Genomic DNA, 14,850 nt, shown 5'->3' on the forward strand with positions numbered 1-14,850 from the left:
TGGCGAACAATTCCAGTGCGCTGAAAGGCCGGACTGTTGCCGTATCCAAGACATTTCTCAGCAGCCAGAGCTTGGGAAACAACGTTAGGGATCAATCATTTCGTCGTTGTGAGCTGCGGTAGCAGTCCACGAGGCTTAGTCTTTCGCTGGATGGTCTTCGACGTTTTGTGCGACAAGCATCTTTTGACATCCCTCGCTATGTCTATTTTTTCAATGAAATCGTCTATGTCGGGTACTATTTATTACTTGTAAAGCTCTTAATTAATGTGGCATTTTTCATTTTTTGACAGTATATTTTACTAAGGGTATCACATCTCAACTCGAGACTGAGCAGAAGCGACGCTAATCACTCAAAAATCGCATTTTCGACGTGCGCAACGCGTACAGCAGTGTAACGGAGAGACTGCCATCCTGCAACTCCAGGACCCGCTCCTCTATTTCATAATTGCCATCTCCAGCCTAAACGCATGGCACCTCTCCAATACGACACCAGCAGTGCAGCGGAAAATGACCTGTCAAGCTCGGCAAGCAACGACCACATCTCCGTGGACCTGGATATCGATGACTCTGGAGTGCCATTGACATCCGCCACTGAAACGAGCGATTTCTACGTAGACCTGCAGTCGCCACCGCCTCAGACGCAATCCATGCGCCTGCGTCTTCGCAAGCAAAAGTCGAACAGCATCTCGATGCTGTCGGCTGAGGCGTCCGAGAAACTACGTCGTCGCGTAGCTCGCGTCAAGAAAAATAAACACCCGAAAGAAATGCGAGTATTCAAGCAGCGTCTGCAGCTGGCAGTACGCTTTTCGGTGGGAGTTCTATTGGCAGGGATGATCCAGACCGAAGGCAACGATCGTGAGTGGATGTTTCTGCCGGCCAGTTATTATCTGGGAGGCCTCACAGTCGCCTCCATGATGGTCATCTACGCTGCTTCCAATACGGTGGGCGGTGTGCTCGAACAAGTGTGGCAGATCGACGTTGGTGTCGCCATTGCACTTTTCTACAACTTTATTGTGTTCGCTTGCGTGCCGATTACCCAAGGAGACCTCATGACCGTCTCAAAGAACATCAACGGCAGCACGTACTACGTGAGTCTGCAAGACTGGGGCGTCACGTTGCCACTGCTTGCGCTCTTTACGCTGGTGGTTCTACTCTCACCAATAGTACGTACTGTAGTAGGGACATTACTACCAGTCCTTACGAATCTTATACTGATGTTTGGGGTGGCATTTTGTAGCAATCGAACGTCAAGAAGTTCGCAGTGAGCACGAATCTGTACTTCAGTAAGTTTGTAACCTTTCTGTATCGAAGGTTAGAACCTTACACTAATCATGATCTTGTGTGTAATTTAACAGCTTTGACTCTTGTGGACCCGATGAATCCTGTATTCACGAATATTCTCAAGGACAACTCGCAGGGTAACAGTTATTACGGCACGGACAACTTACTGAAGCAGCTGTCGATTTACAGTGCGGTTGGCGTTGTGGGCACTCTAATTGCGCTGGCGATTATGGTTCTTCCGTATCCTATCTTGTACGTCTGATATATGGGTGGGTTACTCTAATTCTATAATTATTCTGGAAGTGCTCACCATTTTGTGATGCTTGTGTGTTTGCAGTGCAATGAGAAAGATCCGGCGCCACATGGCTGCGTCTCCTCACGACATCCGCGATATCTTGAACTTGATCGTCGATTCGTACTGTTTCCGAGCCAAAGATATCAAGAAGATGGACTTCTTCAAGTTGCGCCTTGACCGGTTACTCGACAATGCCCACGAGCGTCTCACTACGATGGAATCGCTGCTAAGCGACTGCTGGTGGGAGGAGCTGATCGGACTCGGAGTTTGTTTCCACTTCAACAAGACAGTGGCCAAGCAGCTCGTAAAGCTGTACGCCAAGTTACTCGCAGATCTACGCGCCATGAAATTTGCAATCGAGGCGGAGACGTGTCACTGGACGCACGTGGTGCTGCTCCAGAAGATGCAAACGAGGTTCTACGTGCTGCAAGCAGAGGCCAACGATCTTCTCGATGATATCTCACTCAAGATCGTTAACTCGTCGCGAAGTACGTAACTCTGATATATTTTATTTCTGAATTCGGTTAACCTAACTGTTATGTTCAATGATTCTAGCCATGTCGTCATCAAAATTCGCCAGTGTACAGCAAGCTTTGGAGCGTCTCATGGCAAAGTACACGACGCTGTATGGGAACCTCCTCTCGGCCGACGTTCATTCGGCAGACGACGTGGGCAAAACCATGCCATTGAACGTGTTCGTGTACTCTTTCCACGTCTTCGTGGTCTCGTTGCTGGAGTTTGAGGACAAATTCAACCGCAAGAACTTTTCAGCTCGCTACCGAGTCAAGAATTTCATAAAGTTGGCATGTCGAAGTCTGCTGCAGCCTGTGAATTACCCTCGACGACTTATCATCTTTGCGTTCCGAACGACTCTGGCAATCATCATCGGAATTTGCTGTGCGACTTTCATCTTCGCCTTCAGCTCGACAGCCCCGACAGCGATCGCTATGGTGGCGGAGGACAATATTGGAGGGACATACGGCAACACCGTGAACCGTGTGGGGGGCCTGGTGGCTGGAACCGTGGTGCCCTCCATCTTCAGCTTCTTCGTGTGCAAAGTGGCGGACGACAACATTTACAACGCACTGAACAACATCGTGCTGTTCGTGTGGACAGTGGGGTCCATGTATGTGTGGTTCTGTGGTCGCTACATGGCGTTGGCCGGCATGACCTCAGCTTTCATGGCTGCTTCGGTGCTGCTCGACCACAGCTGCCGAAGCTCCTCGGCTTCGACCACAGTATCGTACGCAAGTCTCACGCAGAATGCGCTGGGGATTCTCATCCTCATGATCGTAGAAGTTGTGATCCACCCTCGGAGTGCGCGTGGTCTGCTGCGAAGTAACATCCAGCAGTTGCTGACGAAATACTGTGGGGTTTTCCACGACGTGTTCCGTCATCATATCGCGTATAGTCATCCGAGAGCCACGTCGACGGGGGTTCTAACGGAGGAGGACATTGAGATAGCTAACGCATTACTAAGCCCCACTGAGATCAAGGCGCTGAGAGATCAACTAAAAGATACGCTCCCTGAACTTCTGAAGACGCAGGCGAAGCTTCTGAATGGTTCTAGTATGGAGCCGACACTGTGGAAGCCTCAGTTCTCGACGGCCAAGTACACGAATGTCCTGAGCGTCTGTCGCGAGATCCTCGATCGAATTGACGTCCTGGTGGATCTCGTGGATTGGCACGAGAACCGTCGAAGTAGCGGACAAGACCAGCCGTTGAGACGTTGGCAACAGAGTCGTATCGAGGCTGAGTGTACCGCGGCGTATGCTGCAGCTCAAGAGCCTCCTTCTCCTACCTCTGCGATGGTTGCAGAGATGGCAGGAGAGTCGACTACTGAAGAGTATTACGTCCAATCTCCGTCGTCTCCGCTGCCCAATGTGACTACAACGTCACCTGCTGTGGCCAAGATCAAGTGGGATCAGAGTCTGGCTGTGGTGGAGGCGGGAGTCGAGGGGGCTCTCGATACATTGGTGACGTTATTTGGCGAGGAATTCTCAGGCTCCACAGCTGAAGACCACGCCATCTACTTGCAGATGAAGGAAGCTTTCCGTATTGCTGATGTGCATCGTCGAGGTGTTGTCGATGCCTCGGAGCTGAGTCTTTTACTCGAGAAACTCATGCCGTACTCTGGCAGTCAGGGCATTGGAGGAATGGAGCAGTATGTCGATGAATTCATGCAGTTAGTGGACAAGGACCGAGACGGCAAAATCTCCTTCAACGAGTTCATGCAAGCGCTAAACGAAGGTTTCCGACTGGAATTGGAGATCTACGATGATCAGCCTCAAGTCCCAGTTGGCGACGTCATTACTGGACCCAACGGGTCCCAGCTGACCCACTCTAAGAGCGGCCGTCTACTTCGTAAGAGTATCCTTCGTCGAAATTCTCTTCAAACCGATGACCCGGATGATCCGTCAACTCCAGGGAGGCAGAAACGCAGCTCCATGGTGTCACCACCAGCGCCAGAGGATTCTCGACCTCGAGCTTCGTCAAATTTTGTGGATATGGCAGTTTTTGCGTCGCAGTCTGAATCTTCCCCTGTGAACGACCCGGAGGCAACTCTGAAGACCAACCGACGACACCGTTTCCGAGCCATGTCGTCGGCTAGTGAAAGTTCAGCTCCTGAAGCGCTACTCAACGTCGAGGCGTTTACGCTCACAGAAGCCGCGATAGCTCTGAAACATAGCTACGGCGAGTGTTTGTTAGGGTATGTGGACGATCACAAGAAGCGGATTACCATGGAGGATTTCATCGTCATGAGCTGCGTTATCAGCGCTTGTGAAAATATCGCCGAGAATTTGACTCGCTTGAACACACTGGCGGCCTCGTAACTTGTGGTCATCAAACTGAAGTTTCAACGCGTTATGAACTCAAGCACTTTAATTCAACGCGATATGAACTCTCGTTTCATCGCGATTATGGATTCTCTCTCGTACGTGTCAACATACAGGTCTAAGTAGGAGCTGTTGCGCTTATCAGGAACTGATGAAAAGTGGACAGCGGCAAAAGCAAAAGGGGCAAGCAAAGAAGCATCGACGCCTTAGCTACCTACACACCACAGGGCTCACGTGTTCCTCTGTTAAGTTCGTCATTTATATTTTTCCTCGGGACTTGCTGGTGCTCCAGCTTCATTTCAAGCAACCAAGGTGGAAACTTGCGATCGTTTATGATTGCTTTCGCCACTGTCCGTGCGTCAGTCAGCTGACCAATTCTGTCAGTGACTGCGATAACATACACTGGCGACACCAATGGTGGCAAGTACGGCGCAACATAATAATGATAGCGCCATGCTGGCAATCGGAATCGACACGCGGACCGCCACATGATTCTTGTTGCCGCTAAATTGAAGCTTCGGCCACCCTGGCAAGCTGTCTTGCAATACTCCATCCGGTGCAAGCTTTTGATGCTCTTTGGGCTTTCAAATGAAGTATACCGATACACGCAGCTTGATGGCTGTCCTCGATATAAAGATGATTTCTTTTAGGTCGGTCGACAAAAGTCTCTACTTCGTGGGAGCACCGCGTAACTAGCTTCATTAGGTCCGCATCTCCGTTGAGGTGATCAAATATCGGTGGTAAAAAAACAACTTTGCCTTTGTAGTCTGGCCAAAAATCGCCATACCCGGTAGAACCAACCTCAGGTTTTGGAGAGGGATCCCATCTTCTCCCAAAACTAAATGCGTGGAATTAGCGTCTGTATCGCACGAATATCTCGGCACTCTTTTAAGCATCGTACTTATTAATATTAATAAGCCCCACTTAAAGGGAAAAGATTAGTTTCGAGTAAATGTTGGATCACCTGCAAGTAGCCGCTAGAAACGGATGCTTGTCGAGTAAAAATGTGCAATAAGATTGTGTCGATAACCGGATACTTTTCAAGTATGTGTCTGATTCTCGTGTGTTCTATTGGGCGCCAACATTGTGGAAGTGTCTACACTGCTGTAGGATGCATTTTTCCTGCTTCCAAGGACAATGTGAACTGACCTAGCCTTTTTTCTCGAGCCCATTTGTTTTGAAATATTTATGCGCTATTCGGGACTGCAATAAAGTATTTTCAATAATTGGTCACTTAAGTAAAATGAATTATTTTATTTAAGAAGGGCAGAGTTTTCAGTAACAGATAGTTGATGTCATGCGCTCTCGACGTCAAATTGACGCTCAAATATACCTTGTTGGAAATTAGCAGGGGTAAATACCGACGCTTGGTGGAGGGGGCTTGAGCTCATGAAGGTAAGTTGAAAAGCGAATTGATTGGAGAGCCAGGAAATTGTTAAAACTGCCTGACTAACGCGCACTGCTCTCAGGAGCAGCTTCGAGTCGAGGCCCAGTCTGTCGAAGTCGTACCATCAAGATGACGCGGTACAGCGCTTCTGAAGCATGCCACTGCTATTGCCCCCATCTTCTCTTGTTGTCTTACCGTCGTGCCGACGCTACTGCACGTATCATTTGTCGAGCACGGTGTCGCTCGGTCCCAGCATTCCAGTTGATAGCATAATTGGGCAGTACGGGCCGTCATCGTCAGACAGTGGGTTCCCACTGTTGAATAAAATGCTTGATTTTGCGGCGAGCTTACGGTGTTCCCATGTTTTAAGCTTACTCGATAGATATTAATATCTACTGGCATGTAGAAAATCTAAATTGAAATTTTTACTCGAAGTGTCGCCGAATAAGGGCCTTACTCGAAAGAAATCCGTGAATTACTCGAGAAAAATCCGCACCCGTACTTATATGTAGTATATGCCGGTAAATCTGACAAATCTTGGAGGTACCACGACACTTTTCCCGTTGTTACGGAATGAATTTGTCTCTACCCATGTCGCCGGTTTAAATCCGCTAAAAAAGATCATCGACTTGTTTGACATTGCGACGCAGGAACTGTTAAGCCAAACGACGACGCTTTTTCACCTTCGCGGGTCTCTTAGGTACAGTATCATCTTTGTGTAAGCACTGCTGGTATCGAATATATTGGCTGAATCTTTCAGTATCATCTCTTGTAAGCCGACACACATTTCTCGACACGACGTGTTGATCGGATACGCCATTTCCAACGTTATACTGTCGAAGACAACGGTATCCGATTTATTCGGGCGAGAATACTTGACAGTAAAGTAATCGAATGTCGTAGTGCTCGTGTCTTCCTCGTCAAAATTTCAGGCTTGACCGTAACATTCGTGTGGACACCTGAAGGAAGTTGATTTCCCGGCGTGTAGCTTTCGTCAGGTTTAGCACTTCGCCGAGACTGACATTTTTGGCGATGCATCTTGTTCAAATTTCCGATCAAGGGCGATTCCAACGGATTACTTTTGTTGATGAATCCACGCTGCCAACTCCAGCTACGGCGAAATAGGTCTAAGAAAACATTTAGTGTATTTTGCTCCATCGGAAGGTTTTCGTCATCCAAGTCATCAAGCTCAGTTTTTTTAGCTGAATTTTAGTGTCTTCTCGGCAGACGTGTTCAAAACCACTCGTGCGTGCCACGGACAGCTCGGGTATCCAAAGTTGACGGTCGACTGATAATACATGTAGGAATACTCCAGCTGAGTACATATCTTATCGCTGGAGGCGTCGAAGGGGAGGATAAACGAATGACTGGAAGACTGTGTTTGACACAGAATTTCCGACCGTCAACACGGACATCGACTTGTCCCAAGCCGGTGCTAATACTTCATCCTCTGCGACTATTACCGAACTAGAGAGCACCATATCCTCTGCGGCCATTTGTATCATAGCACGACTAGGTGCTACCTGGACATTTAAAAAGCACTTAGTCCGCTGCTAATCAAGTAGCCGATCGCTGCAGTCGACAGCAAAACGGCATAGCGACTGTACCGGAACCTGTAGTCATACACTGCGAACTCAGTAGCATCCCCACACCAACCACTGTTTCGATAACAATCCCAATAAACTTTTCGATCGCGTTTGCAATACAACCGGAGACGGAGTTGTAATAATCGATAAGTTCCTTGCGTTGGTCTTCATTCTTTTCCGCTGTGTCGAGGTCGATATCAACGAAGGTGAACATAGATACAATCCACACCATTACTAGAGCCACATCGAGCGTCACTTTGAGCGTTTGTAGAGGCTGAACCGCGACTCTTAGTGGGTATTCTTGAGCGGCAGCAGTACAAGTGTACTGAGGCGATTGAGGTGAACTGGCTGCGATGTGCCTCGTGACATACTGGGATTGGAGTTGGCGGGAGAAATCAAAGCCCGGTTGAAAAGGTCTTTGTTAGGGGATATCATTACGCTCACTGACAGGGGTAAGAGTGCCTGGATTGACGCAAACTGCCAAATGGTAAGAATTTAATGCCATGAAAGCGTAGAAAACATTCCTTTTTTCTCTAAACTGTATTTAAGACTACTGTTCATATAGAATTACATTGAAGAGGGGGGGGCGGGTGTGAATCAACTTTCCGCCTAAAAATGAGCGACATATTGTAGAACTTGCATTCGCAGTGGGTGAACAAGCTTGTATTCATCGAACAGCTCACTCCAACGGAACAAAGGTCGCCTTTTCTACCCACCGTGATTCTTTCAACCGACCAACGTTTTTATCTATAATTCTTTGCTATGGTGTGCAGGACAAAATCCTTTCACTCGGACCGCCTTGTTGCAACCCTTGGCCTCGCATTTCAGTCTACCGCCATGCGTGCAGCACAAGCCATTGTATTGCACACTCTTGGTGCATCCTGGATGCTTGCAGCGATCGCCACCGCCGTGTTCAACACAATAACCTTTTAAAGACCCAGTAGCGAGCCCCCACTTCTCGCAACCTTCAACCTTGCACGTCTTCCGGCCACCATGAGTAGAGCACAATCCTTTGGTCACAGTGGACTTGTTGCATCCAGCAATTTTACATCGTGTTCCACCGCCATGTGTCGCACAGAAACCTCCAGCCTGGGCCACCTTGCTACACCCTTCGGCTTTACACGTACGACCGACACTGATACCTCGTTCTTGGGCATGTCGGGAGCAGTAGCCTTGTCGAAGTTGGATCTTTAAGCACCCTTCCTCCTTACATTTCGGCTTTCGAGAGGCTTTTATAACTCCCGCCTCCACTGCGTGTTTGTAGCAGTAGCCACGATTCGCCCCAGCTTTCTCACAGCCGTCCGTCTTACACTTTTTCACAATAGCGTGACGAGAACACTGTCCTTTACTGGCAGCTCTACGCTCGCAACCCTCGGTCTTGCACACAATAAAGCCGCCATGAGCAGCACACAAATCTCGTCGTTGCGGTCTCGTCACACAGTCCGGGAACGAACACGTTTTCCCTCCCCCGCCGCCATGTTGAAGACATTTCCCACCACTTAATGCCAGTTTCTCGCAGCCAACCTTCAAGCACGTACGTCGACCGCCATGCTCCGTACACAGACTGCGCCACTTTGCAGTAGCAGTGCACCCATCCACCTTGCATCCCCGGACTCCTCCATGAGCGATACACTTGCCCTTAGTCTGAGCTTGTTTCGTACATCCAGGAAGGGAACAGCAAGGTCTCCCACCTCCCGTTAAGCGCGGCGTATCGTCTGAAGCTTCCATGTCTCTGTCAAACGTTATCATGGAGTGCGATTGTCCTGCCGCGAACTTCTCGCTCCACAATAATTGGAATTTGAGCTCCACTTCTGCCTGCTTGAGAGCTGACCTTGAGCTCGCCATGAACGTGTCGAGATCCCACTGGTCTGTCAATTTAGCCTCGTCTTGCGCTTCTTCGCTCTTCACTTGCAGAGGTCGCTTCTTGTTCAACGAGAGCTTCACGGACAAACTCCCAGTGTCTCCACTCGAAGCTGCCAGCTGGCCGCTACCCACAGACAAGGAGGACTTGACACCACTGCGAGGTGGCACGATAATACGCGTCTCCATCCCGTTATGGGGCTTTTCACTTAGCTTTCGCGGCTGCTGGACGTCTCTAAATGGGTTTTCTACGTCAATCTCATCCAAAAAGAACAATTTGTCGCCACCTGATGGAGAATTTCTGCCCCCATCTCCGCTATTTTCGTCTGCGGACGTCTCGGACGCTTGGGTGGACTCTGTGCGGTCCAGTAGGGGCAGCTGTGTGTGGGTCTCCTCGCGTATCTGCGAGAAGAAGGCGCCGCACGCCACCGACACGAAGCCGAGGGGCGCCACCCGGTCCGACATGACTCGAAAGAGTGAGATTTGATAGTGAGCTCAGCCAATCATCGTCGCATTGTACAGCTGGACAGAAATGATCAGAAATTGTGCACAGTTGAGCCTCGACTTGAGGACAGAAGACGTTGGATTGGCATGGAGGCTTCACGGGCCTTACAGTGCTACGTATGCGTGTGCTCGTGGGCTGCATTTCGATTCCGCAAGTGGGGGCTTAGCGGAGAGTTTGTGAGCTAACGGCCGATCACATCGATGCATCGCCGCCTGCTTAAAGCTTTGATGATTTCTACTAAGTATTGTCGCGCCAAACACCACGATGAAATTACTTGGACTGAAGGCTCCATTCGCTGGATTTGACGTCCATCGCCATCGATGGCATGCAAAAGGCTGATTGCTTTCACCGTCGACACTTGGGGTATCTAAGTTTTCTCGTTGGTGGACGCCTTGTGCCCAACCATGTTGCCGATCATACCCTTTCAAGGCCCAGCTTTCACAGTCGTCAATCTTGCTCTTTGTACTGATGTTTGATTGCTTTCCGGTTTCCTAGCACAAGCCTTTCAGTTGAACAGTCCGTTTACTGCCTAGGTATCGGCAACGGGGTTTTGGTTTTGAGGTCGTTCCTTGCCGGACTGTCATCGATGATGCATCTGGAATGGTTCTGCGACTGGTTTTCCATCTTGAAAGTGCTGCCACTCTTGGTGCATGCTACTGCTCCTGCAGTTTTTCGAGCTGCGTAATAGGTGGTCACAACCCACTGTTAAACTTTTTAGTCTAAAAAACATTTTTCACGAATGGCACACTTTCGCCAAACTGCTGAGAACAACTTTATTCTGCTAACTTTCAACTGTCGGTGGTGTTATCACTGCGCGTGTCCACCCGAAAGTCTTTCGAAAGAAAGTCAAGTCCCTCATTCTCACACCCGCGGCGTCGATAGAAACTTCACTGCAATGTGGAAGGTTATCTATTGTACTGGCAAGATGAAACCCAACACCAAACATTGCCCCTTTCACAACTTCTCACCCAATTACCCAATTTATATGAGCTTTTTTGTTGTTGGAAAGATAACGATTTCTTCTCTTAAGTAGTCATAATCTTCCTTGAATATCTGCTCAAATGCACATGCTACACTTAATCGAAAAGTGCGTGTCTTTCGTTCCGCCCAAAAAATCGAGGCTATGTTCTTGACATATGGCATCAGATGTTTTGGTCCTTACAAACTTTAGTATTACAATCAACAATGCCCTTTTTACTCATTTCTATGCACATTTGATCCTAGGAAGTGGGGCTGTCGGCGATGCGTTTAACACTGCATGCAGCAATCCCTACGCTGCTCCTGTAGCTAAAACCAACTTCTGCAGATGCGTTGCATTCTGGCGTAAAGCTTGTCACTTTAGGCTTTTTTTGTTTATTAAAAATATCGCAAGAAATGTTCTGTGCATGCATGATCAGCATCAATTTCCCGCAGACGTTTGAGCGTCCACCATTTTAATAAAAGACAGGAAAGTCAAACAATGTGTGTTTGTCTGTGATCTCTGTGCTACCCTGTTTCCATTGCGGGTCTGTCGGCCATAATCTGATAATTACTTTTGTATTTATGGGCAAAACAAAAAAATGGTGGTGCATTTCATCTCGCCAGTACAATAGATCCTTGTTATGTCCTTCTTCCTCCTCATCGTTATCGGTCTGTTGGTTCATGATAAGCTGGACTTGCATCCACAAGCGCTTAATATCGCCTTCTTGTACGAACTTCGTGAGTAGACCCGAGCTCGTCCAAGCAGAAGGCCAAATCTACTGTATCAGGATCTCTTCCTGCAGGTTGGCCAGTATGAGGCAAATGAAATTTTCCTCGGGGGATTTATACTAGTTACATAACTAGCCGAGTGCCGCCGCTACGAGGCGGTATTAATAGCTTAGGTTTAGTTTACTTTTTTTTACCTTCCCTAATGCTTCGGCAGGATAATTATTAAAAAAAAGCGCTGAACCCCTACGTGCCATTTTTTAATTTTTTTAATCTGGGTCAGTTATGATGCTTACCTGATTAAAAAAAATTATTCTAATGATCTTGAATCAAGATTCTTGATACAATCTCTTTATTATTGTTGACCATCACTGTAGCTTCATCTTCCACCTGCACTTCAAATAAGATTAATATAAACCCTACATAATATGTTTAGTTTAGCGTTGTGCTCGATATCACGGGCCGCTATGAAGCTTAGCTCACATCACCGCAAAAGTTAGGTCCAGCTTGCACTACTTACCCGCTTGTACTGCCTATTTGAATAACTAAAGATTGATCACTTCTCATACCAAAGCTAAAACAATTTCAAATGGTAACATGCGTTCATGATTCAGAATTAGCTATTAGATGTGCCAGTTTTGTGTCGCAAGACTCCGTGCTGTTGTTGTTGTTGTTGACGGCAGTGTTGTTTTAGTAGCTTAACAACAGTCAGTCCGTCCGCGATTAGGGTTAATAAAACCCACGCGATCTACTGGCTGCCAAGCGAAGCGAAGGCGGAGTCGATTTGCTAAAAATTCGCCAATCGCATCGAAGACAGCCCCTATTGGTTTAAAATCGGCATTATGTGGTCGACACACTGTATATGGTCGACACATCGTATTTAAAAGCACCGTTCAAATTTTATTTGCTCTCATTTTGTTTCACGAAGCCTCAGCTCTTCCCCAGTAGGGCGCCCCGCCCCTACTGGTTTCCGGCGTTATCCTGTCCTCGGGATCCTGGCTTCTGCCAGCGACCCTTGAGGACGGGCTTGGGGAAAGTCCGTCTGCAGAGTCTTTCCGCAGGGCAATCGCGCTTGAAGTGGCTCATCTTTCCGCAGCCGAAGCAGCGAATGTGACACTGCTCGGTGGACCCGAGTTCCATAAGAGCTGGTCCGATGGGGCTCGCTCTACCGATATACGACAAAAATCTCCCAGGCCATGCTGAGGCCGGCGTACGCACCTGGCGATGGCTGTATTTTTTCTGAAGAGCCACCTGAATCTGCTGTTCCGGGTGCTTGACTGCACCTGGAACAGCTGAGAGCGCGCAGGGCCCACTCGAAGGCCGTCCATGAACACAGTCATCTTGATGTGTTCGCTGAGTGGGTTTTCCACGAGGAACGCCGTGAGTTCTTGTATCTCTTGGACGCCTCCCTTGCTTGCACGAGAGGAAGCGCGAGCGCTGGCGGTACTCATAGTTCGCCGGGAGGAACGCGGCTCGGAGCCGTTCGCACAGCTGAGCCCAGGATGTGAAACATCCAGGGGATATTTCCTCCCGCGTGTACACCCAGCTCTTAGTACGACCGCTAAGGTTGGAGAGTGCAAAAGCAACACGAACTAGCTCGGTCGGGATCAGAGCCGCGTCCATCGCAAGCTCTACCTCTCGGACCCAGCAGTGAAGGCTCTCACCTTTCTTCCCTTCATACGACTTAACATTCAGCCGTATTAGCCTTGGGTGTGGCGGATTTGTTTCCGCCGCCGGAGCCTGTCGGTTCTCCCGCACATGCGCGATAAGCCACTGCTCATAAGCATCAAAGGCATTGACGCGCCCGACCTACTCGGCCGGTGTTGATGACACCAGGCTCTGCAGGGCCTCCATCCAGAAGATGCCTGCCATCTTCCGAACCGACTCGAGCTGTGAGTCGTTCAGATTGGAGAAGTCGTTCCTATTCAAGGCAACGAACTTCAGAGAGGTTCAGGTAGTCTACCCGTGTTGGCGTGGATTGACTACAAGCGCTATCAAGTGTGACGGGGTCAAACAGTACCTTGCGCTAGAGGAAGTTGGCTTCCGAGAGTATACAAACTCTCCGCGAACGGCAGCTCACAGGTCCCCTTTTACCGAAAGGGAGCGAAGTGTTAGTTCAAGGTAAGTTGTAAGCTGTGTATATTTATAGGTAGACTAAGCTTGAGTTAAATATACAAACTATAAGTCACCTATAGATAAGCAATGTCATCAGCCAATGCTTGGCCTCGGACGACCTTTACACCTTGTACCAATTATCCCGAAGTATGACGTGTCATAGTGTGACACGTCATACTTCATGTAGCTAGGGGTACACTGAGGGCTACGTACCCCGTTACACCCCACCAGAAGCTATCGCAGTAATTCGGGCCGATCGGCGAGAGCCAGCACCATCTCCTGAGCGGGCGGTTTCATCAACTGCATCAAGGCGTTTGCCCAGTTGCGTTAACTATCGGGGACTTCTTCCGAGCTTGACGCATCGTCAGCCTGGCGATCATACGTCATACGAGTTGACACATGGCGGGACTCATGTGGAGTCGGTGAGAGGTAAGGCGAGCTGCGACACAACGTTGGCGGAAGCTGGCTACCATTACAGTAATGATCACTATCACTGCGTGAGTCATCAATGTCATCAGCTACAACAGATCAGCAATATACAGGTGAGATAGAGCGCTAAAGAGTCTAATACAAGTAAGTGACACGTCTTATCATTCTCTTATATTATTTATGAGCAACAACATCACTCGTCATCCTGCTGTCGCTCATACGCTGATCATTTGCCTCTTCCTCGTGTATTGGCACTGCTGTTAGGGCACTTGTGTATCGTACAAGCTTAGCCTAAATATATCCTGTATTAAATAAGATGGCACATCATCATTTTATCGCTAGCCGTTTGAGCGACTGTTTCCTCGCGCTTTACGCTTTCGCCGGTCGCCGTTGAAATTGTTTCTGGTAGTATAGAAGGAAACGCTTCTCTAGCAGTTTTATCTGTATCTATATAACGTGTTAGACTGTAATTCGGCTTGCTAGAAGTGCCCAAGCTTTTATTACTATTAACGGGCACCAGACATCTTTGGAAATTCGCTGCAAATTCTCGAATGAGAGGAAATGGCGTGTGAACTGTTGACTGTAAAAAAATGTCGTACGTAGCTCATACACACATGTAAAACCTCGAAGTCTTAGTTCTTAGAAAATGAAAAGACGACCGACGAGCAGTTGAAGAGACAATTCTGCACCCCGTCCCTATTCTACGTAAAAATTGTAAGCCACATACAAACATTAAGTGAAATTACTTATCGTGTATAGTCCAGGATAAGCATTTCTTATATCGTGTCCGTCGCGACGAGGTTAATTACTGCTGTACTTCAAGTACTATAATACTACGTAGTAAGGTAAGGTACTACATGTACAGTATT

At 48.4% G+C, this 14,850-nt stretch overlaps 2 protein-coding genes across 2 annotated transcripts; one reads left to right on the forward strand and one right to left on the reverse strand.

The window, feature by feature from the left end:
* Nucleotides 1–467: 467 nt before the first annotated feature.
* On the forward strand, nucleotides 468–4,410 carry PITG_06580 (uncharacterized protein; the record flags this gene model as incomplete). The annotated part of the gene is made up of 5 exons (XM_002998625.1): nucleotides 468–1,163; nucleotides 1,238–1,283; nucleotides 1,356–1,533; nucleotides 1,619–2,064; nucleotides 2,132–4,410. 5 exons carry the CDS (start codon nucleotides 468–470, stop codon nucleotides 4,408–4,410), a joined length of 3,645 nt encoding a protein of 1,214 aa, XP_002998671.1.
* Nucleotides 4,411–8,133: 3,723 nt separating this feature from the next.
* PITG_06581 (uncharacterized protein) lies at nucleotides 8,134–9,711 on the reverse strand (the record flags this gene model as incomplete). Its single annotated transcript, XM_002998626.1, has 1 exon — nucleotides 8,134–9,711. The coding sequence occupies one exon, from the start codon at nucleotides 9,709–9,711 to the stop codon at nucleotides 8,134–8,136; it is 1,578 nt and encodes a 525-aa protein (XP_002998672.1).
* Between the last annotated feature and the right edge of the window lie 5,139 nt (nucleotides 9,712–14,850).

The sequence above is a fragment of the Phytophthora infestans genome, genomic scaffold (assembly GCF_000142945.1).
Source record: "Phytophthora infestans T30-4 supercont1.8 genomic scaffold, whole genome shotgun sequence".
Classification (NCBI taxonomy): domain Eukaryota; phylum Oomycota; class Peronosporomycetes; order Peronosporales; family Peronosporaceae; genus Phytophthora; species Phytophthora infestans.